This window comes from Lotus japonicus, chromosome 2 (genome assembly GCF_012489685.1).
Source record: "Lotus japonicus ecotype B-129 chromosome 2, LjGifu_v1.2".
Lineage (NCBI taxonomy): Eukaryota > Viridiplantae > Streptophyta > Magnoliopsida > Fabales > Fabaceae > Lotus > Lotus japonicus.
Window position 1 is genome coordinate 8,819,924 of NC_080042.1, and position 24,148 is coordinate 8,844,071.

At 38.8% G+C, this 24,148-nt stretch overlaps 1 protein-coding gene across 1 annotated transcript; it reads right to left on the reverse strand.

Moving 5' to 3' along the window:
* Positions 1-9,753: 9,753 nt before the first annotated feature.
* Positions 9,754-14,296, reverse strand: LOC130735244 (methyl-CpG-binding domain protein 4-like protein). Its single transcript, XM_057587320.1, has 5 exons — positions 14,186-14,296; positions 14,042-14,093; positions 11,570-11,866; positions 10,376-10,572; positions 9,754-10,067 (listed from the first exon to the last, which is right to left on the reverse strand). The coding sequence occupies exons 3-5, from the start codon at positions 11,864-11,866 to the stop codon at positions 9,950-9,952; spliced, it is 612 nt and encodes a 203-aa protein (XP_057443303.1). The 5' UTR covers positions 14,042-14,093; positions 14,186-14,296; the 3' UTR covers positions 9,754-9,949.
* Between the last annotated feature and the right edge of the window lie 9,852 nt (positions 14,297-24,148).

The following is a 24,148-nucleotide window of genomic DNA, read 5'->3' on the forward strand; positions in this document are numbered from 1 at the left end:
CATGTGAAACATCAATCTAAACTTGAGAGAAGCTTCAAATTAAACATGTTGTCATTAAGAACATAAGATTCAATTCAAGTTAATTTGCATGCAATTTTCAAAAGTGCCATACCCAAATTTTAATCCTTTCACTTTCTAGGCCTTATAGATGAGCAAACCTTCTATATACATCAAGGGAAACATGTGGAGAACTTAAAATCACAAATTCAAGCGCTCAATCTACAATATCAAAATATCACTTCCTAAGTACTAAAACTTTAATGACATGAACTTGAAACACAACAAACCTAAACACTAGCATACCAAACTACACATACATAATTCAAAGACACAATTACATCAAACCAACACTTATATTAAATAAACATGTTAAAATTCAAGAGTTATGGGAAGCAACCTGCATAATTATGCAGAAGTTTACAAAAGGGACTTACTTCTTCACAAAATTCATACAACCTCATACCTCAAAATGAGCTAAACTTAGCGTCCATTCTTTTCATCATTCCATATGCATGAAAAACACTCTTTGGACCTATCTCAAGTCTCAATTGAAGATTGTTAGAATCAAAAGCACATAATCCAATTCACATTCCATTCTACATGCAAATTCAACAAGTCACACCCCCAAATTTTGATTTTATCATATTTCTTGCTTCCAAACTCATTGAACAATCTCAATATGCTAAATAACACTTGTGAAGCTCATAAAAACTAAACTTTAGGCACAACTTCACTAAATCACACATACTACATAATTTAAAAAGAGAAAACAAGCACACCAAAACACATGGTTTCCAAAACTCTTGGTTCTATCTTGATTCAAATAACTCAAAAGAGGATTTTAAACATGAAAGCATACAAAGATCATTCAAGAACCCAAATTGAGGAAACCTTAGGAAATTTAAAAACAAAAACAAGAGAACAAGAGAAAGAAAACACAAACAACTATGCACAAGACAACACATATATACATTATCCTATGCATCAATTCATGACTAATGAACCTAAATTACATTAAATTCACTAGCTGATTCATTCCAAGACAGGTTCACAGAATTCCAAACCACAAATCATGTTATAGTTGATCAGGCTACAACAAGCATTAAGAACAAGAATAAACCAGGGATATTGATACACAAGAGCAGCTATGTACACTATTTACAACTCGAATCAACATTCTACTAGTTTCACCAACATTCCCAAACACAATCCCCGGCAACAGCGCCAAATTTGATAAAGGTTTTTTTCCTCATTGTTTGTATTGCTTTTGGCTAAACCTTTATGATTCAATCATAGCAAAGCAGATACGAGTTTATCGTCCTCAGGGATTGTGTGAACATCAGTTCCATCAGTTAAACATTGATTTGAGCGGATAAAAAGATGTTTGATAAATTGTTTTTGTGATTTTCAATATAAGGAAAGCGGTAAAATAAGGTTTACAGAGATAACAAAGAAGAACACGTATTCAGAAATGCATTCACATAATCCTTTGATTGCTTTGAACACAAACACTTATGTAAAGGTTCATTTCACTTACGATGTCAAGAGCTATCCACCTAACTATCCCTAGCCTAGGTGAATCTATCAGTTGGAATTCCTAGACGTAATCCCTTACCATCTAGAAAACCAAAAGGAACATTAAAACTCAAATTCTCTCTCAAAGACATTCCCAATAACAAATTTATCCTAAGACAAGGTACCCTAGGCTTGCAAATCTCCGTTGTCACCCCGAAAAATCCTGTTAGAACTCAAAACTCCACCTGTCACGTGGAAGCTCACTATTTTTCCTACCTAAGATAATCTCACCATAAGACAACTAGTTCATTCAGTGGTTTCTCTCTTGAACCGGACCCGCAATTATCTCCCGATCTCATGCTAGTCCATAAAAATCTAACACAAATCAATGATACTTGAAGTGTAGAAAGCAAAACTTTAACACACGGCGTGACCTAAGACATAGGCATTCTACTTTCATTGATCTAAGCATACACCAACTCATATCAACCTCTCGATCTATTTATAAATTAGTGAAGCTCTTTTGATTATCAATTGATTGGTTAGAAGCATGAAGTACAAAGAGAAACACCATACATGAAAGATTTCCATTTACATCAATAATTGAGTTTACAACAATCAAAGAACTAAGCTATAACATTCTAGATACAAAAATAGAAAAGAACATATACAAGAGATAAGAAAGGAAGAGATGAAACCCGAAGAACGGAGACGAATCCACGACGATGGAAACTTTCTCAAGCTTTCCATAGCCACCAAGAGGTTGTCACCATGCTCCAAAGCTCCACTCTATCAATTCCTAGCTCAGGGACCCTTCCTCCATGAAGCCCAGCCTCCTCTGAATGTTTTAGGGAGGAAAAATGGTGAAGAATGGAAGAGATCCCCAGAAAAATCGTGTTCTGACCTTTTATAAGGGTCTAAGGCGGTTTGGCTCGCTTAAGCAAGCTTCAGATTCGCTTAAGCGAGAGCCTTTTCTTAACACTGAAGTACTCTTCTCGCTTAAGCGAGCATAAGTCTCGCTTAAGCGAGGGTTCACTTTCCTTCTATGCCACTGAATGGTTCGCTTAAGCGAGAAAGAATTCGGCTTAAGCGAGATTGTCTTCCAGAATTGATACCCTCTGCCATATAATTTCGCTTAAGCGAATAACATTTGGCTTAAGCGAGATTCTCCATTTCTTGGCCTTTTGACATCTTGTGGCACAGATCTTCATAGATTTTCACCTATCATTGAAAATAAAAGATTAAATGTGAAAATATAATATTTACTCTATTTATATACTAAACTTAACTATTTACTAAATTAACTACTTATGGGGATAAAATAATCAACAATCCAAGCATAGAGGTCAAATAAGTGCTTAAAATTATATTTAAAAACACGTAAAATTGGCACTTATCAACCTTCTGTCCGTTTCGGAACTTTCTTCAGAAATCGGGGGTCTTTGTCACGAGGTTTCCCTGGACAATATCCTTGTCTACAGCGGCTGCTCGAGCGACGATCGCCACTGGCGACACCGACCAGCAGGCGACCCCCGCACTTCCCACTTCTTCTTCATCTATGACTACCTGTTCACTGAATTGGGAATTAGGCTCCCTTTTCTACTACTCCATCTTGAATGCTATCAACGTCGCTCCTTTCCAGTTGCACCCCAACGCATGTGCATTTATGAGGTCCTATGAAATCCTTTGCGATGTCGTTCAGTGCGAGCCATTGCCTACTCATTTCTTCTATTTTTACGACGTGGACGCCAAGTCTTTGCAGTCACACGGCTGGATTTCCTTGAAGGCCAGGCCCGGTCGCAAACGACTCAACCCGTTCAAGTCGAATGCTAAATCCAACTTTGCCCATAGGTATTTCAAGATCGAGATGATCCATGACTATCCCGAAGTCATCACCCAAGGGGATGAGACCACCCTCTTTCCCTTTTACTGGACGGAAGAGCCCAACAACATCGTCGACCCACCAGAGGACTCTCTCAACGATGCTGATAAAATTACCATCAGCTTCTTCGCCAAAATACCCATTCTGGATTGTGGTCAGGTCATTGAGGCTGCCAAGAAATCGCTGACCCCTAAGTATCTAGGTCGCTAAATCTTTCACCCTATGCTCCTTAATTTTGTTATTTTTCATTTTCTTTTCCCATTTTAATCTCTGCAACATATTTCTTTTCAGAGGACCTACAGTTTACAAGTACTGAGCTTTCTAGTGTCCTCGCCAGCAAAAAGACTACTCTGTTCCCTCCTCTATTCAACGCCACGGGGGGGGGGGAGGAGAAATCTAGCCCAAAGAAGCGCTCTTCTCAAGATCTCGACAGTGAGATCCTTCGCCCACCTCTAAAGAAGAAATCCCCCCTTACTATCGGCCAAACCGCGGCAGATGCCGAGCCTGATTCTCCGCACGCGCCCATGTCGGGGATTGTCGATCCTTCCCCAAAATTGTTCAAGGTCCCTAGTCGGACCTTGCGCTCGACGCATAAAGGAAAAGAATTCCTTTCCCAGGGCGAGGCTCTCGTTATGCCGGTCTACCCTCTCCGCCAAGCTGATCCATCATCACAGGGGTTTCAATAGCCTCCGTCGTCTCCCCAGAACACCACTGACTCTCATCAAACCGTTCACTCTGAGGGTGAGTAGGAGGGTCCCTCTCGCCCCCCCCCTCCCCCGCCCTTCAGGATATTAAAGATCCTATTGCCTTCATCCTCTCCCAAGTTCGCCATGAGAAATTAAAAGAGGAGTTACTGAGCAAAGGCCTGGACCACATGGCTGATGAAGCCATGGCGAGCCTCCTGTATGCAGGTAGCATCTTTGCACACGCATTCAAAACATACAATTTTGCCTCCAAAGATGTCACAGAGCTGCAACGAGAGGTGATCCAACTTCGCACCGCTCACTCTGAACGTAAAGAAAAGTGCAAGGCACTAGAATCCCAACTGTCAACTAAAGGCTACTTTTGACAAAAAGTTAACTGAATCAGGGCGAGAAGCCACCCATACCAAAGACGATCTGGAGGCTCAAAAATAGAGGACATTGCTGGAGGTGGCGGCCAAGGAAGAAGTAATTGCTGCAAAGGACCTCGAGTTGGTGACAAAGGACAAAGCGATCTTCGACCTCAAGACGCAGATGGAAATTGTCCTGGCGGCGAAGGATGAGATCATTGCTGCGAAAAAGGCCCAGGATAAGGTCGACGCCGAAAATCTGGAGAGCAAGTTGAAAAATGACGCCGCCCTCGTCGTTGCCTCGCGGCGCGGATGCGGATTTTTCCTCGCCAAAGCCCAAGTCCGCCATCTCTTCAATGATCTTGACTTGCGTCCAATGGGGTTGTTCAAGGTGATCACTCCTGCTGGCTTGGTCAATCCCGAGGATCCCCCGGGGGTGGGCGACATCGATTTCCTGAACGCTGGGAATCAAGACAATGTTAATAATGATGCTAATGTTTAATTTGCAATACCACTTACCCTTTTTGTAATTTGATCAATGTTTGGCGGTCCCCTTAGGGCCTACTCTGTAATAGAACTTGGGTCACTTTTATTGCCAATCCAACTCGTTAATTTATTCTCGCGCTATTTCGTACCCTTTTCCACTTAATTTCTGAATCACATTTAACAATATTGAATTGTGTGAGGGTTTAACTAGAACTTTTTGCTCAATATATTTCAACTGAGGCTTAAACCACACCTTTCTTCCTAAATAAAAAAGGAGTTGCCTCACCAAGTGTGTTTGGTCAATGGTTTTTCTCGTCGGGCTTTGGTGCTCAGGTCCCAATGGCCACTTGGGGTCCCCAAGGCTTTGCCTAGTTAGAAATGCTCACCCTTATTCCGGGGAGGCTTTTTGGATAAGAAGCTTATCTCACACATCGCCAACGGATAACGACGATTGCGCCACCTTCAGAGAATTTTACACCGTGCAGCCGCCGTAATTCAGTTTTTATCGATTGGTAAAGTCAATTGTAAGAGTATTGCTGAGACTACCCTGTCATATATATTTTCTGCAAATACAAGTTTTGCATTTTTACATTTTTCCTGGACGCCTCATTAAAAAACTCCCGAGATGGAGAAAAAGAGTGCATCTTTATTTTTCGTCCCTACATCAAAGACTTCCTGCTCGCCGCATTCCAGTGTCGCCTTCCCAGGCTCCCGACAACAGTAGCTCTCTTAGCTCACGCCCTTTGTCCACGAAGTGCTCGCCTTCCACTCGTAACTCTTGAAGAATCCTTCACCTCGCCTAGATGCATTACTGACCTTCGCCCATCCTCCGCCTCGCTTGTTGTTAACTTTCCTTACCCCTCCTTTCTACTGCCAATCCACCTTTGGAGCCTTGAAACTCTTTCTCGCCTTTATGGCCCTAGTTGCAGCTTTTTCCACTTTTTGTTGCGCTACCTTCCCTTTTCCTTTATCCACCAGGCGGGGCCCTTACGTCACTGGTGGCTTGACCTTAGGTATTCCCCACTTAGTTGGGTCGCTCTTGCTCCAATCAAAAAGGTCCAAACTCCAAATTATCATCCAGCAGTCTCTCCAAGCTCAATTCCTGTCGGACAGTGAGTCGGGCTCCAATCGCCATAATTCCCCTTCTAAATTTTTGCTCTTCAAAATCAGCAATGATGTCCGCCCAGCGGCGCTCGGCCTTTGAGTTAGCAAACTGACTGTCTTTTCCCGTCCTCCTCAAGCTGGGGAGATCCTGCCAAGGCTGGATAACCTCAACCCCATAACACTTGTGCCCAGCAGCAGCGTCTTTCTTCCCATATAGGCTTAGGCAATTGTTATAACATTCTCTAGCTCGCCTTTGGTCAACCAACCGTGACCCTCCCCACCTTTCCGCTGTTGAGCGAATACTTGACCGCCAAGTGTGCCGTGGATATCACCGCACACAGGAGGTTCAATGTGTTTCGGTCAATGATCACATTGTAAGAAGCTACTACTTGCAATACCAAGTACCTTACTCGCAGCACCTTCGCATTCTCATCAACGCCAAAGATCGTATTGAGGTCCAGGTAACCCTTACCCAAACCTGTTCTCCTGAAAAGCCTACCAAGGTTCCTGTGTAGGGAGTCAAGTCTTGATCTATCAGTCCCATCTTGTCGAACGCGTCGCCGTAGATGATATCCGCTGAACTGCCCTGGTCAAGTAGAACTCGCCTGACATTAAAGTTGTTGATCCTCACCATGACAACAATCGGATCATCCCTATGTGTTTTGATGCCCTCAAAATCTGTCGTCGATACCACAATGCCTGGGTGTTGGGAGCCAAAAGGAGTTTCCAAAACTGAACTCACCGCTCTCACGTGCTGCTTTCTCGCCGCCTGAGTGTCGTCGCCGCCTCCGAACCCACCTGCAATTGTGTTTATGGTGCCGACCACCGGTTCCATCTCTTTGTTGAAGGTTTCTTCAGCTCCACCCCTTCCGGTCGCCAACGTTTGCTTCTGATCCTTCTTTGCCACCGGTTGGCGGTTCCCTTGTTGGCGATCTCCTTGTTGGCGGTCTCCTTGCGGGCGATCTCCCTGTTGGCGGCCTCCTCGCTAGTACTGCTTCATCCGCCCCAATTTGATCATCTTTTCTATCTCCCTCTTCATGGTGAAGCAATCATCAGTGTCATGACCCACTCGGTGGTACTCACACCACTTAATTGTGTCGATCCCGCTGCGTGGTGGTGGTTCCTCTTGGTCGGATTCTCCAACCATGTGCGTGGCCTTCACCTCACGTAGGATATCCGTCAAATGAGTGTCGAGCTCCATGCCCTCTTCTCGCTGGCGAGATCCCTGTGGCTGCCACGGTCGGCGGCGATCTAAATCCTCCTATCGCGGGTATAGCTGCTCATTAACCAACTTCGCCACTGACTTGCCCTTCTTCTCCCTATGTTTGCTGCCTCCACCTTTCTCTTCATCGTACCTCTCTTTTCCCGCTTGTTTCTCCTAAGCGTCGTTACCTTCCTTCTTCGCACGCTTCCTCTTGAACGCTTCATCCTCCTCGTTCAGAATGTACGTGTTTGCCTAGGCTCGTATCTCCGCCATTGATCTGGCTGGCTTCCTACTCAGCTTTCTGTTCAACGAGCCAGGTAACAGTCCATTCTTGAATGCTAAGGCACAGGCGCGCGGCTTAGAGTCCTTGATCTTCACAGATGTGGTACTATAACGCGCCATGTACTATTTCAGCGTTTCTCCTTCAAACTGGCGCAGGGTATAGAGATCGTCAATCGTAACCTTTCTGACTTTACTCGCCGAGAATTGGATCAAGAATTTTGATGAGAAGTCACTGAAATTCGTGATTGATCCGCGAGTTAAGGTAGTAAACCACGCCATCGTCGTGCTCTTGAAGGTTGAAGGAAACATACTGCACTTAACCGCGTCCGACGCTGCATTGATCACCATTTTTGCATTGAAGTAAAGAAGCTGATCCTTCGGATCGGTGCTACCGCTGTAGGATTCCAACACCAGGTTCATCATGTTATTCGGGATGGAAACTTCTCGCACCACGTCTTCATCCTGCTGCTCGTGGCGAAAGGACTGGAGTTGTTCTTCGAGATACTCGTTTCGTTTCCTGATGTTATCGACGCTCCGCATCATACGCCACCTGTCTCTCTGAGTAATGGTATGTTGAGGCGAAGGAGCCAAATTCTCCGACGGAGTTGGTGACTATTCCGGAGATCCTTGCTGCGAGGGAGGAGTTGGCAGAGGTGTAGTTGGAGAAGGTGGCGGAGGAGGAGGAGGAGAAGTAAGTGGCGACGGAGCCAATTGCTCCTGTTGAACCTCCGCACGACATGCTCGAACTACTCGTTCTTGCACCTGAGCGCCACACGGAGGCGATACGCGCCTCCGCTCCGGTGAATCGCGACGTCGTCGACGTCGTGTCTCCATCCATAATCGCCAAGAAAACGCTGAAATTCTGAAAATCCGACGGAAAACCAAGAATTGAACAGAAATCGGAACTTCGTTTCACTCTGCAATCAATCCACGTGATCCGGGAGTAGAAAATTTACAGGTCCCCACATATGGCGTCAAATGTTCTTGCCATGAACATTGGGATAGGGTGTAGTACCTATAGTGAAGAGAGATTACACTAAGAGAGAGTACCTAGAGAGAGAAAATAACTGAATTTCAAGTGTGTATTGATCAAATGAGTCAAAAGTCCTTTACAAATGGTAAATGCTCGCTATTTATAGTAGGGAGCTGGACCTAATGTATGTAACTGCCTCTGTTGGGCCTCGCGGGAGGAGGCCTCATTCCCAGGCTGGGCGACCGCCACTTGGCGGGTAACCCCTGGGCGCAAGCCCCCTAGGGGCTTGCCCAGTCTAGAAATTTATTACTCCCTCCGTTCCAAAATGTAAGTTGTTTTAGAATTTATATCATATTCCAAAATATAAGTTGTTTTGCAAAACCAATGCACTTTTTCTCTCTTTCTTCCTTATATACCCTCATTTAATATTATATCTCTTAATTACCACCTTCAATTTTCACCTATCACAACTCTCACTATCCACTTAATCAATAATAACATTTCTCTCTCCTTAATATAACACAACTTTAAATAGGGGTATTTTAATCAAAAAAATTATCAATTAATGAGCTCTTAAACAATGTGCACAACCTAAAACAACCTACATTTTGGAACGGAGGGAGTACTTATATACATTGAGACGAAAATCGCTGAAAAGATCAATGTTGATACAATAATAGATAAATTTAGTATTATGAAAAAACGAATAATCCAATTTAAATAATTTTTGTATGATTTGAAATATATACATAAATATAGTATTTATTGGTTAAAAAAAATTCTTGCAAATGATTTGGCCTATACAAAAATACCAAAACATGTTAAAGCAAATGATGGTACCGATCGGTAGCAATTTATGTCTTGCAATAATAGTACTAACTAATTAGCACTATCCCTTCCTTGCCTGGTCACTAGTTTTCTATACAAAACTGTCTTCGATTATTGCACTATATCAAAAGGCCGTTTCCAATCTTAACGATAATTAAGATGGAAAAATATATATGTCATCTAATCTACTCAAATGAATCCAGCCATCAAAACCAGATAACCCGATCCTTACTCATTCAGCACTACTACTTTGCATTGAATTGTCATTGTAGTATTTTATTTCGCCCCCAACAGAAAAATTCTGGATACGCCCGTGTCGGGGCAAGTTAATTAAACAGAAGGATCAGAAGACAAGGTTATAGGGCTAGAGATAAAGCACTCAAATATAAATATACACTACCACACACATCTAAAGTTGAACTCTCTTCGTCATAGGTATTTGATACGAAAAGCATAATGTTCATAAATTGTAGTTAGAGAAGACAATTCCAGAATCATATATAGCTTTCAATACTTGAGTTCCTACTTTAATTGTTTTCAAGTAAACTAAACTGGAAAAAAATACACAAAAGTAACAGAACAGACAAGTAACAAAACGTCTGAAATTTCCCTTCTCCAAGTCTTTCACAATGTATCCTTAATATCATGGAGGAATTCCCAATAACGATCTAGATAGTTATCTGCAGGTGTCACTCGCTGCCATTTTCCAGTACAAAATATTGCGTAGGCATCAGCCCCATACCTAATTGAGAGAAAATCCGTGAAAACATAAGAAAAAGGAAAAATAGCATTGCTTAAATTAACAATAAGGAATAATTGGAGTCCTCCAGATTGAGAAAAAGTGAGGAATTACACCATTGATTGAAATTAATAGTTGAAATTGCAAACATAAACACGCACAGAGACAATACTTTGAAATAGTTTCATTCTCATCAACCCTTAACTTTCCAAATAATGATTATGACTTCTTACTTTTCCCTGTCTCACTTTATCATAGTCAAATACTCAAATCCATAAAATGTTCACATAAGAGGGTATAAGATAACATACTTGCCAATGCCATGCAGTTGAGTGACGTGTGTCCAGTGTTTACCCAAGTACTCCTCGGAAAACCTTTTTAGTCTTGCTGCCCTCTGTTTTTGAAAACCAATGCCATGTATGACTTGTTCTAGGGTATTTGTTGAAGCTCGGGTACAAGCTTTTGCATCAGGGCATATACGGAACAATTCTGATATTACTGATCTCGCCTGCATTATCTCGACTATAAATTAGGCTATACAATTTCAAATTATAGACATCTTTTTAAGATTCATCCTAAAAGAAAACCACAAACGGAAAAAAATATGTTTCAACTTTCAACGAAAGCGAAAATTCATCCTATCCTCTGCAAATATTTTCACAGTTGAACTCAAACCAATTATGAAAATAAAGGAGATTACATTTTTGTAAAATAAGAGAAGAACAAGTAGCAGGTAGATATGAGAAAATGGCCAACAAACAAAGACTAAAGATAATAACACAAAAAAACAAAGTATGCAGCAAGACTTATGGAAGTTCAAGAGAGCAGCACCATTTAAGCATTCGTGGGTAGAATATAATATGACAGATGAAGTGAGAAACATAGCTCTCACATTTCAATAGAGGCAAAGAAACAACACACCATTAAGATTCAAGTATTACTCTCCAACACACTAGAAGGCTACATAAACTGTACTCCCTCCGGTCCTATTTATAAGCAACAAAAAAAAAATTCACATAGTTTAAGAAATGTAGTTAAACTAGATAAAATGCATTAAATTTGTCTTAAATTAAAATGAACTTCCAAAATTACCCTTTGTTATTAGTGTTGGAAAGTGAAAAAGAGAGAGAATAATTAATGAGACACATTTTACAAGTTAGAATTAATAAGGGCATCATTGGAAAAAATTAATTAATATAGCTCAAACTTTCATTTGGTTCTTATAAAAAGGACCAAGATTTTTCTTCTCTTTCATGCTTATAAATAGGACCGGAGGGAGTACAATGAATCTTAATCCTTTTTACCAAAAATATTAAGTCAAATGCCACTTAGCATGAGAAATGAGAAAAAAAAATATTAACCGTTGAGTTCCTTGTTTCGAAAATGACACTAGAACACTACTTTTAAGGGGGGGGGAGGGGGGGAGGTAGCAATCCATGTAATAAACAGTTCAGAAAGGTAGCCTTATAAAGCACATCAACAAATGACTATATAACATTATATACCTTCAAACCAGTAGACTTGTTCAAGAGCATACAGATTACCATCACCTTCCAAGGGTCATGGTAATGAGCCTCTTGAAGAAGTTTCAAAGGGGATTGTGGAGGCACCCATTTAATGTCAGGTGTTTTTCTCTTGTATGCTTCATCTTTCATCTCAGTTTGAGAGAGAGTTGTTTTCTTAGGACTTTTAACCACATCATCAATTTGTTCTTCACACCAAATAGGCTTCTTACGTTTCAGCTTCTTTTTCTTGCTTTCAATAGCTTTCTTCTTCTTATTTTCTTCATTGAGGCTAGACATCTACATTATCCAAAGGGTGTGTTAGTAAAAACAAAGACAACAAATGAAAGATGGAGAGGTTTTTTATCCACTCCTTTCTTCTATTCACAATCTTTTCAGTTTCCCAAATCATAAAAAGAACTTTCAGTTTCCCTAGCCATTTTAAATGTATTATTGTTTCTATTTCATTATTGATAGTTAATGAGAGGCACGAGTTCAAAAAATGAGAGGCACGGCTATATTAGCTTGTATTCAAACATTTGGAGGTGAATAATTTTTTTTTTGAAAGAGGTGAATAATAATAGCTTGGAAATGCGCCTCAAAACTCAAAAGATAAATAAATTTGAATTTTTAAAAAAAATACTTGATAGCATATTTGAATAGCCAATCAAGCACTTAATAGCCACGATCCAATCAAGCACTTAACAGCCAATCAATTAAATCAAGTTAATTTTTTTGGCACAAACTATATATATTTATAATGATAATCATATATTCATATCTTTTTGTTCATTATACACTCAAAAGTTTGCTACTGTAACCAAAAAAAAATTATACACTCAAAAGTAATTCTACTTCAAAATATTAAATAAAATTCTCTTTCAGGAATCACGTTTTCATAATTATATCAAAACATAAACGTTTACTTGCCATCGCAACCGGCTATTCACGCCGCAACAACAACAACACCGCTGCAACCGCAATTTAAAACCCTGGATCAAGCGTCTGGTGTGGGCAATTAGGCTTAAGCTTAATCTTGCCATGCACTACAAAATTTCTGGCTCGGAAGAGCTAAGAGCTATTCTCAACAATGAGTAATGAACTCCGAACATCAGAATGAGCCAAGCAACAACAACAAAGATATTAATTATGGATCATCTTTTCAACTCTCAGAATTTTCTTTTTCCAAAGATGACCTAACTCAAAAGGCATATGCCAAATTTGTGTCAATTCGCACTTTTAGGTAAGAAATTGACACAGTTTTCGCACTTATAAGTGAAAACACATTCCGCACTTTTAAGTGCGAAAACCGTGTCAATTTCTCATTTAAGTGTGAAAATATATGAGATAGGGAAAAAATGTGTTATGCACCAACTATGGGTGCGGAAAAAAGACTATGTACATGGCCAAAAACGTGAAAAAACACCACGAAAAGAGGAGTAATTGCGAGGCCAACCTCGATGGTGAAGATATACAATGGTGATGGGCTAGATGATTGTGGTGATGTAGGTCGGTGATATTGAAGAAGAAGACAGTGGTGGATGGTGAATGATAGAAAGAGAATGGTGTTGGTGAGGTTGGTCGATAATAGGAAGAGGATAGCTAACAGATAAAAATTATTTTCAAAGGTATTTAAGTAAATTGGAAAAAAAAAAAAAAGGGATCGCACTAAAACTAATGCCCAATTCAAAACTCTTCCATGGAACTATTCCAAATTCGCTTCTCCACAAAAGTGGCAGAACACTACATAAGAGTTCCAATTTTGCATGGATTTCCCCTACCCATCATCAATTTAGGATTATAATTAATGGCAATAGGGAATAAAATGAGAAGTGTGCAGTTTCTAGCTGTCAAAAATTTGCATAGCTGATTATGGACATGCTTTAATTTGTAAAGTTTACCAGTACAATCACAACACTATTAGCATCGTACGTAGAACCACATACTCCAATTAAAGGGGTAATTCAAATTGTATGCAAGCATCCACCAAATTATTAATTGAAACAAAATTAAAATAGTGTCGAAGTTATTAAGATGCTCTCTCCTAAATTGTTTCCCTCCTTTCAAGATTTACCATTAAGATGCTCCTTTAAGCTTCCCTTTTCTATAGTGAAATCTTATAATGCAAAAACTAGTCCAAAGGACACTAAGAGCATCTTTATCCATCACACTCACTAGAGTGTCTACACTTCATTCTATTTTGAGAATTAAGATGAGAATTTCAAATAAAGTGTAGTTCACTAAATAAGCATGAATGACAATTGCATGATGAAATAACCACCATAGGCAGTTGTTGGAGAGAAAAGGAGAATCGCAGTTTGAGTAACAGGGATCTTGTAGGTCAAAGACATCCCTATTACCCAAAGCAACCCCTATCCCTTAAATGCAGTTATAAGAACCATCCAGACAGAGCAAACAAGAAAGTAACATCAACAGCAAGTAAATCACTCACAATGGATGCTACACTACACTCACCTCGTAATAACAGAAAACCCTAAGCTTGAAGCTTGAAGCGTATGGCAGTGTTCTGCAAAACCCAAGATTTTCACACAAAAAAAAAGTGATTAAAACAGGGAATGGAGATTGGGAGGGAAAATGAGGGAGTAAGTGTTATGTTACCTGTGATTGTGATTGTGAGTGACTTGTATTCCAGCAGTGTTGTGAGTGGAGAGTGGAAGAAGGGATTATGGAGGGAAAAATGACTTCTTTACGCGGGCAACCTTTTATCTCATCTTACCTTCAGCAGAGCAGCAGGTAAAAGTGTTTTTTTATTTTATTATACTATTTCTTCTACTTTAGTCCATTGTTAATTATATTAAGACTCGACATTTTATTACAATATACTCAAGCACAATAACAATCTTTCATATATCCATAATATATATATTCAGAGGTTTTTCTAGGTCCAATCATCGCATACGTGGCATCTCATGATTGGCTAATTTCATTAAAAATCCTACATGGCAATCATTCCTACTTTCCTCTTAATGTACACCCTTCTCCTTAACCTACACTCCTCTCTATTTAAAAGCCTATATAAGACTCTTATTCTTCATTCATCTCTCAATTATTTGGATTTCTCCTTAACCTACATTGCTTCTTCAATCATCTCCTGTATTTTGTATTTTTTAAGCCTTTGTACATGTCTTCAAGATCTCATTTTGTGGTTCTTCATGATTATACAAGGTATGTACTTTTTCTCAACTGAAATCAATTTTTCATGTCTTTGGTGTGTGTTATTGTAATCTAATCTCATTCCTTCAAAATTCATGTTTTACTAACCATAATATGCTATTCTCCTCATTCCCTTTCAACAATTTTTTTAGCGGATTATGGTGTCATTAGACCTATATACGCTGAAAATAACAATTTCACGGATATGGATCAAGGGTATATTATTATTATTGATCCTGTGAGTGTTCTGCAAATTAATGGAAATTAGAGGCGGTGACATAGTTTGTTTTAGGTTTGAAAGAATAGCAAATAGAATTATTGAAGTTAAGGTGGTGTATGGAAATATTTAGTTAGTTGTTATTCATTCCAAAATTTAATAAGTTGTTGTTTTGTCTTGGATATCTTTTCGTGGTTTTGTTTTTCTCAATCTACATGAGAGGATTGTTCTCATGATTTACTTTATTTATCAAATAAAATCCAAGATTAATTGTTATTTTTTTCATTCTGGAATTGTTCTCATGATTTACTTTGTTTTTCCTTTGTTTTACACGTACAATTTTTTCCTTGACTTCATCACTTTGTCTTGTGGGCTGAATCAAGCTTGATATATTTGACAATTTTACATTCACCGACGATTTATAAAAATAAGATACCCATATATGCCCAACGGTGCTTCTTTTCTTTGTCATCCTTTTACGGTCAAGATCCAAACAAGATTAAATATAAAAAAGAACTTTAGTCAGATACCAAAAACACTTTTTTACCATACATTTTTAAAAATAAAAATTGTTTTTAATAGCCAATTTAAGTTAGTCTAATATCAATATCATTCATGTCAAATTATTGCTTTATATGATTTTTAAAAAAAAATCCCTTTTGAAATAAGTTCCATTTTTAAGATGAAAAAAAAACGTTTAAATAATTAATTAGGAGAATCCCATTTTCCATGGTTTTAAAATAATTTCAAATTTTAAAATGATAAGAAAAGGTAAAAAAAATTAATTACTTTTTAAATTTGGTAGCCAAATTTTATATAAGGAAAAATATTTTCGAAATTAATTAATTATTTCCTTCAATTTCCTTATATAAACCACTTAATTATATTAATTACCTTATTTAAAATCATAAAAGACATTAATCACCTTCCTCTTGCCCGCTAGCAGAGGACCCTTCTGAAGGCCGTCAGTTGATGCTCTTGCCACCGGGATTTTCAGCTCCTCGAGGCATTTTGACTAGAGCAAGGAGTGCTCTTCTGATGGGGAAACGGTTGGGCTTAGAGTACTCTTGTTCTGATACCGTTGCCTTAAACCAGATTGCGGCTCAGATTTCGACGCGTTGAGCTTTGTTTGGGTTGGTCTTTCTGGTTACGGTTGTTGCTCGACCTCACTGTTTGGTTGCTTTGGCCTTGGGGTTTTGTGGGGGGGGTTTTCTCTTTAGGTTTGTTTGTTTTGTTTTGGTGGGCTTTCTGTTGTACAGGGGAGGGTGTGTTTTTTGGTCGGTGTTGTATAGGGCGTTTGTGATTTTTTGTTAGAGCTGTTGCTCTGCTCCCTCTGCTGTTTTTGAAGAGGGCGAGTAGCTTCTCCTCTTCATGGGGTGGCTACTGTCTTGTTTTCCTCTCTTTTATCATATATTACATTTTGCTTTCGAAAAAAAAAAGACATTAAATGTCTTATGGAATAAATACTATTTTCGTATTTTTTAAACAAGGAAATTTAAAATAATTAAATAAATTTTAATGCATTGACTATTTATTTAAAGAAAATATTTTCGTAATTAATTATTTATTTTCTTCAATTTCCTTATATAAACCACTTAATTATATTAATATTTTAATTTAAAATCATAAAAGACATTAAATGCTTTATGGAATAAATGTTATTTTCGTTTTTTTGAAATAAGGAAATTTAAAATAATTAAATAAATTTTAATGCATTGACTATTTATTTATGGAAATATTTTCAAAATTAATTATTTATTTCCTTCAATTTCCTTATATAAACTAATTAATTATATTAATTTCCTAATTAATTATATTACTTGTCCGTATGCATCACCCGCTTCTTCAGTGTTTTACTATGTCAGTGGCTATGGAGGGGACAACCTGTGTGATTTTGGTAGAGAAAGATGAGTCTGCCTATGACTATGGCAAGGTAGAAACTATGCCATCAACGTCGGTGAAGATATATAATTCTGAAGATGCTACTGACTTCGGGGAGGACTCAGAAAATAACGACGACATCATTGCTGAGGATGAAGGTGAAACAGAAGCTATTTTTGACAAAAGCTATGATGTTGCTGGTGAGGCAGACTCAGGAGAAGAGGATGAAGTATTCCGGAATGAAAAATTAGAAGGGCTTCAAACCATGGTGGAGGTGGCGAATTCTCAGATGGCAACTGACTCAATAGATGCTCCAGAGGCTGACTTTCGTGATACAAGGCCTGAGCAACACCTTGGACAGGTTGGACATGACTCACCGGCGGTAGTGAAAAGCCATGAACGGCTGCAAGCAAACCAGTTGGGTGACCGGAAAATTTTTTCAAATTCTACAACCATTAATGGTGCCATCAACGCAGGAGAGGATTTCATGGAACAGTTGCACGTTTTGGAGGAAACGGGTTACACAGAGGAGGAAATTGAGGCTTGGAAGGGAAATATAAAAGCTGGAGATATAAAGATAATTCAAAATCATATATTCCCTTTTAATTTTAAATATCTTGATATTATTTCAAATAACCAGTTTTCTGTTACAGGATATTCCTTTAACACTCAGGATATGACTCAAAAATATAGATGGCCACTATACTCAACTTACTGGGACCCGTTTCAAGTTCAACAATTGATAAAGCAGTGTTTGCCTACGGATTTACACACAAAACACGACTTTTTGTTGCCTGCAGCTTATTTGCAACCATCCACCACTTCTGCGTTCCAGGTTCAAGACGCAACACCGTGTGAAAATTACGTCCGGACTTCGCCACACCAAATCGTGAGGCAAATCGTTCCCTGCATTGGCCTTCCACCTCAACAGTGCGTCCCCCCAGAGACACAGACGCCCCTGAAAAGTCTTGATCTTGTGCTGTCTGATCCAATAACTCCAACGCCTCACAATTCCCCAAACACAAACTCGTCTAAGAAAAGCTCACAGCGGGGAAGGCCGAAGGGAAGCAAAAACAAACCTATAGCTTTGCCAGATGATTATTTAGAGCCAGTGACAGGAGAAGACGGTGTGACAACTCGTGCTCAACGAGTTTGGTTGATTGGACAGCAGCTTGGTTTAAAACCGCGTGGTTCTGAAGCTTTGATGATAAGAGGGTTGGAAGCTCAAATCCGCGACAATCATCCGCATCTTAATTAATATGCCGGGACCTTGGCTCACATGGAATGTTCGTGGGCTAGGAGGAACAACGAAGAGGGAGATTGTGAAAAAAGCAATTCAGCAGCTGAAACCAGAATTACTTTTTCTTCAAGAAACTAAACTAAATGAACAACGACAGACAACAATAGAAAAGTGGGCGCAAAGTTTGCATATGCGTCATGTCGCAGTATATTCAGTAGGTGTAGCAGGAGGGCTCTTGTGCCTGTGGAAGGAAAATAGTTGCCAAGTCTTGACAGTCGTGACTGATAACAATTTTATTTTGATGAAGTTGAAGCTCCTGAACTCTGAACATATAGTGTTGGTGGGGAATGTTTATGGACCACATACAGTTGCAGAACGAAGAGTATTTTTTGAGGCACTAAAGACTCATGTTATGGGTCATTCTGGCATGGTATTCCTAGGTGGTGATTTCAATGCAGTACTGTTGGCTGCAGAACGGTCCTCAGGTGGTTTTCTAGATGCAGGAGATGCTAATTATCAACAGTTTGTGCAGGATAGCAACTTAACTGATTTACCACTTCTGAATGGGGAGTATACCTGGTTCTCGAGTCGAAATGATGGCTTATGGAGTCGCCTGGACAGATGGATGGTGTCTGATGAGGTGATTTTATCATTTTCAAATATTTCTCAATCTGTTCTAGACTGGAACGTGTCTGATCACAGGGCAGTGTCTTTGATGTTTGGTACGCATGATGCTGGTCCAAAACTTTTTCATTATTTCAATCATTGGGTGGAGGAGGACGGATTTAATGAGGTGGTGGAGTCTTGGTGGCGTTCTTCAGTATACCAAGGTTGGTCGGGTTATGTCTTGCAACAAAAATTGAAGGGGTTGAGGGGAAAAATAAGAGAGTGGCGAAGGGGGAGGGGAGCATGGGGGGCGGAAAAAATAGTGTTGTTAGAGGGAAGACTGCAGGAGGTGATGGGGGATATGGAAGAGCAAGGGGGGTCACACAATTTATCTATGGAGCGGAGGGGCATTTTGGAGAATTTATGGAAAGCATACCGTGAGGAGGAACGAATTTGGAGACAGAAATCTAGGGTGCGTTGGCTCAAGGAGGGGGATAGGAATACAAAGTACTTCCACCGTATCTGTAAGGCAAGAGTTGTGAGAAAGAACATTACTCAGTTAAGGTATCAGGATAGAGAGTTAACAGCTCCAGCAGAAATTAAAGAGGCTATGCGGCATCACTTTCAGAATTTTTTCCGGGTGGCTGAAGTAGCTAGGCCTCGGCTGCAGAATGTGAATTTGCAGAAGTTGTCAGAGTCTGAAAATCAATTATTAGAAACAGCTTTTTCACAGGAGGAGATTTGGGAAGTTGTTAAGAATTTTGATGGAAATAGAGCACCTGGCCCTGATGGTTTCAGCATGGATTTTTTTAAAAAATTTTGGAACCTGGTGAAAGATGATATACTTAAATTTTTTGATGACTTTTATAATACAGGTCGAATGGTAAAGGGTTTGAACTCTACTTTCATTGCACTTATTCCCAAAGGAGGTCATCAGAAAGAGATATCAGATTACAGACCCATAAGTTTGATTGGTAGTGTCTACAAACTGCTATCCAAGGTTTTATCTGCCCGCCTCAGTCTGGTTCTTCCAAGGTTGTTAACTCAGAATCAGTTTGCATTTACAGCAGGGAGACAGATTGCGGATTGCTCTTTGATTGCAGCTGAAATTGTCCACTCTATGTCTGTAAGGCCACAGGGAGGTTTGCTTTTTAAAATTGATTTTGCAAAAGCATATGATAGCGTTGAATGGGGTTTTCTTTTGGAGCTTTTGCAGGAAATGGGTTTCGGATACAGATGGATTAAATGGATGCAGTGCTGCATTTCCTCAGCTTCTTTGGCGGTTTTGGTTAACGGATCCCCGTCTGATTTCTTTTCTATTGAAAAGGGGTTGAGACAGTGTGATCCTTTATCCCCTCTTCTCTTTAATTTAGTGGCGAATGGAATGTCATGTATGCTGAATCAGTTGCTAGAGTAGGTTAACCCATGCGGGGTAGAAGTGGCTCCAGGCCTCTATTTAAACCATTTACAATTTGCTGATGATTCTTTGCTATTTTCAGATTGTGTTCAGCATCAGTATGAGAACCTGGCCTTGGCAGTTGAAGCTTTTTTGTTTGCGTCAGGCTTAAAAATTAATTTTAGCAAATCTGAAGTATTTGGGGTGAATGCCCCTATGGTGCTGGTTCAGGAAGCTGCAAACTGGTGGAATATCAAGGTGGGCTCATTACCTTTCATATACCTTGGCTCGCCTCTCGGAGGTAATCCTAGAAGGTTAGCTTTTTGGAATCCAGTTTTGGAGCGGTTGACAGCAAAATTGGGCACATGGAACTCACGTTTCTTGTCATTAAGCGGGAGGTTAGTTCTTGTTAAATCTGTTCTAAATGCTATTCCTCTTTACTACATGGCATTGTATCGTGCACCAAAGGGGATTATTTTGAGGATAGAGAGAATTATGCGACGCTTTTTGTGGGGGAGATCTCTGGGCTCAAATAAAATTATGTGGGTGGCTTGGGAGGATATATGCAAGGGGTCTAGGTATGGTGGTTTGGGGGTGGGTTACCTTGAGTGGAAAAATAAGGCCATGCTGTTGAAATGGGTTTGGCGGTTTGGGCGGGAGAGAAATGCATTGTGGAGGGAAGTAATTTGTGGCAAATATGGTTTGAAGCGGGAGCTTATATCACTTAGTTTCGATGCACTATCTCATAAAAATTTGTCATTCCCTCTTGCTGAGGTGTGTGCAATTTGGCGTGAAAGTGGGCTTGTTGGTACTGTATTCAGGGATGGAATAGCTTGTCAAGTGGGAAGGGGGAGTGGAGTTTTGTTCTGGTTAGATCATTGGGTTGGTTCGGGACCACTACGGTTGGTTTTTCCTCGAGTCTATGCTCTTGTGTCACATAAGAGAGCATCGGTGATGGAATGCGGTGTGGTGGTTGGGCATAAATGGGTTTGGGATATATCTTTTGAGAGAGAATTTCTGGGTTGGGAACGACAACTGTATGATGATTTTCAGCTAGTTCTTCAACAATTGGTTCCTAAACATGGGGTATACGCGCATGTGGACTGTTTGGTATGGAAGCATGATAATATGGGCATGTTTAGTGTGAAATCGTTATGTGCTGTTGTTGAGGCAAGATGGTTCTCGGAAGATGGCTGGTCGGTTCCAAAATCACTACGGCCAATTTTACCATCCAAGATAGCTCTTTTTTTATGGCAGGTTCAGAAGAACAGGGTGGCTACTAAAGAAAATTTGAGGCGCCGTGGCGTGGCCTTGGAAGAAGGGGCGACTTGCGTGCTGTGTTTGGGTGCACCTGAAACGGTGGCCCATCTTTTTCTGCATTGTCCTAAGGTTTGGCAGCTTTGGGTAAGTGTGTTACATAGAGAAGGTGTTTGGTGGGGGGTGTCCGAATCGATTCAGGCGTGCTTTGCTGAATGGGGGTCACTTCGAAGATCTACAGCTAGGATTTTATGGGACTTGATACCATATGCTTTATGCTGGGTGGTGTGGTTAGCTAGAAATAATGTGATTTTTAAAGAATTATCTTTTGATGCTGAAGAGGTATGGGAGTCTCATATGTTTATGCTTTTTACTTGGATAAAGGCTTGGTGGAAGGATTGTCCTTATGGAGTGCATCAATTCTCTCAGGGTTTTACAAAAATAGACATTCAAGGCAAGGTGGGGGTGCGCATAGTGGTCCCTTGGAAACCACCCCAAGGTACGAATCTGAAATTCAATGTTGATGGGTCTTTTCAGTCGGGGTGTGCTGGTACTGGTGGTATTTTGAGGAATGGGGCGGGCGAAGTGCTTGGTAAATTTTCCAGAAAAGTGGAGGTTACAAGAGCTGATGAGGCGGAGGTGTTGGCTATTCTCTATGCTCTCTTGTTTTGTCAACAATTTATGGTGTCTTCTGTGGAGATTGAAAGTGATTCCACACTTGCTGTTGGCTGGGTGAGCGGTGGAAAAATGAGACCTTGGAAGCTTACAAATGAGTTGAATATGATTGATTATTTGATGCCACTCGTGAATTGTATCGGGGTAAGTCATATCTTGAGGGAGGGGAATGCGGAGGCGGACGAGTTGGCAAAAAAAGGATGCTTTTGTGTGGAGCCGGTTTGGTTCTATTCAGGGCCATAGTTCTGCCTCATCGTAAAGAGTTGTTGTTTGGTTTTATTTCTTACTTGCAGGAACACTTTGGAATGCTTATCTTTGAGGGCCATTGCAAAATTCCATGAATCTGGACTACTTGTTTGCTGGTGTGCTAGTTGTTGCTGCTGCTGTTTTTTGCTGTCTTTGTTGTTCCTGTTAAATGTTTCTAGTTCTGTTGCTGGTTTTTCCATGCTGTTGTTTTTACTGCTGCTGGTTTTCCTGTCCTTGCTGTTGCTGTGAATGCTGCTGGTTGCTGCTGCTGTTTTCCCTGTTGTTGTTTTTGCTGTTGCTGGTTTTGCTGTCGTTGCTGTCGCTGTTAAGTGCTGCTGGTTGCTGTTGCTGCTGTATTGTCGCTGTACGTTGCTGATGCTGTTTCCTGTTGTCTGAAGGTCGTTGCTGGTGCTGTTTGCTGCTGTTTGATGCTCTTGCTGTTTTACGGTTGCTGTTATTGATGTACATGGTTTTTTTTTCCAAATTTTCGAGCAATGAGTTAAGCTCGAATCAGTTTTAATTTTTAACTTTGTGTTTCAAATGCAGAATGGCTATCTCCGGATTGTGGTACTCTTTTTCCTTGCTTGGTTTTTATCCCAATGGGTTTTTCCAAGTAAGGTTTTAATGAGGCTCTTTCTTGGGATTTTGTCTAAGTCATTCTGTGGGTTGGTGGTGGGTTCTTTGACAGTATCAGTTTGTACTCTATCCTTTACTTGGGTTGTTTTATACTCAAGATTTATTAATATATTCATTCATCTTTCGAAAAAAAAAACATCATAAAAGACATTAAATCCTTTAAGAAATAAATGCTATTTTCGTTTTTTTTAAATAAGGAAATTCAAAATAATTAAATAAATTTTAATGCATTGACTATTTATTTAAGAAAAATATTTTCGAAATAATTATTTATTTCCTTTAATTTCCTTATATAAACCACTTAATTATATTAATTTCCTTATTTAAAATCATAAAAGACATTAAATGCATTATAAAATAAATGCTATTTTCGTTTTTTTTAAATAAGGAAATTTAAAATAATGAAATAAATTTTAATGCCTTGACTATTTATTTTAGGAAAATATTTTTAAAATTATTTATTTATTTCCTTAAATTTCCTTATATAAACCACTCAATTATATTAATTTCCTTATTTAAAATTATAAAAAACATTAAAGGCTTTATGAAATAAATGTTATTTTCATTTTTTTTAATTAAGGAAATTTAAAATAATTAAATCAATTTTAATGCATTGACTATTTATTTATGGAGAATATTTTTGAAATTAATTATTTATTTCCTTCAATTTCCTTATATAAATCTTTAATTTTATTAATTTCCTTATTTAAAATCATAAAAGACATTAAATGTTTTATGAAATAGATGCTATTTTCGTTTTTCTTAAATAAGTAAATTTAAAATAATTAAATAAATTTTAATGCATTGACTATTTATTTATGAAAATATTTTCGAAATTATTTATTTATTTCCTTCTATTTCCTTATATAAAACAATTAATTATATTAATTTCCTTATTTAAAATCATAAAAGACATTAAATGATTTATGGAATAAATGCTATTTTCATTTTTTTAAATAAGGAAATTTAAAATAATTAATTAAATTTTAATTTATTGACTATTTATTTAAGGAAAATATTAATGAAAAATTAATTGATTAATTCCTTCTATTTCTTTATATAAAACATTTAATTACGTGAAACACGTTTTCTTTATTTTAAAATAATTTCCATTTTCAAACTGGAAAAAAAATTTTAAATAAATAATTACGTATTAAATACTTGATTTCCTTATATAAAAAAATTAATGACATAATCCCTTTTTCCTTGGTTGTAAAATAATTTCAAATTTTAAATTATTAAAAAAATTAAAAA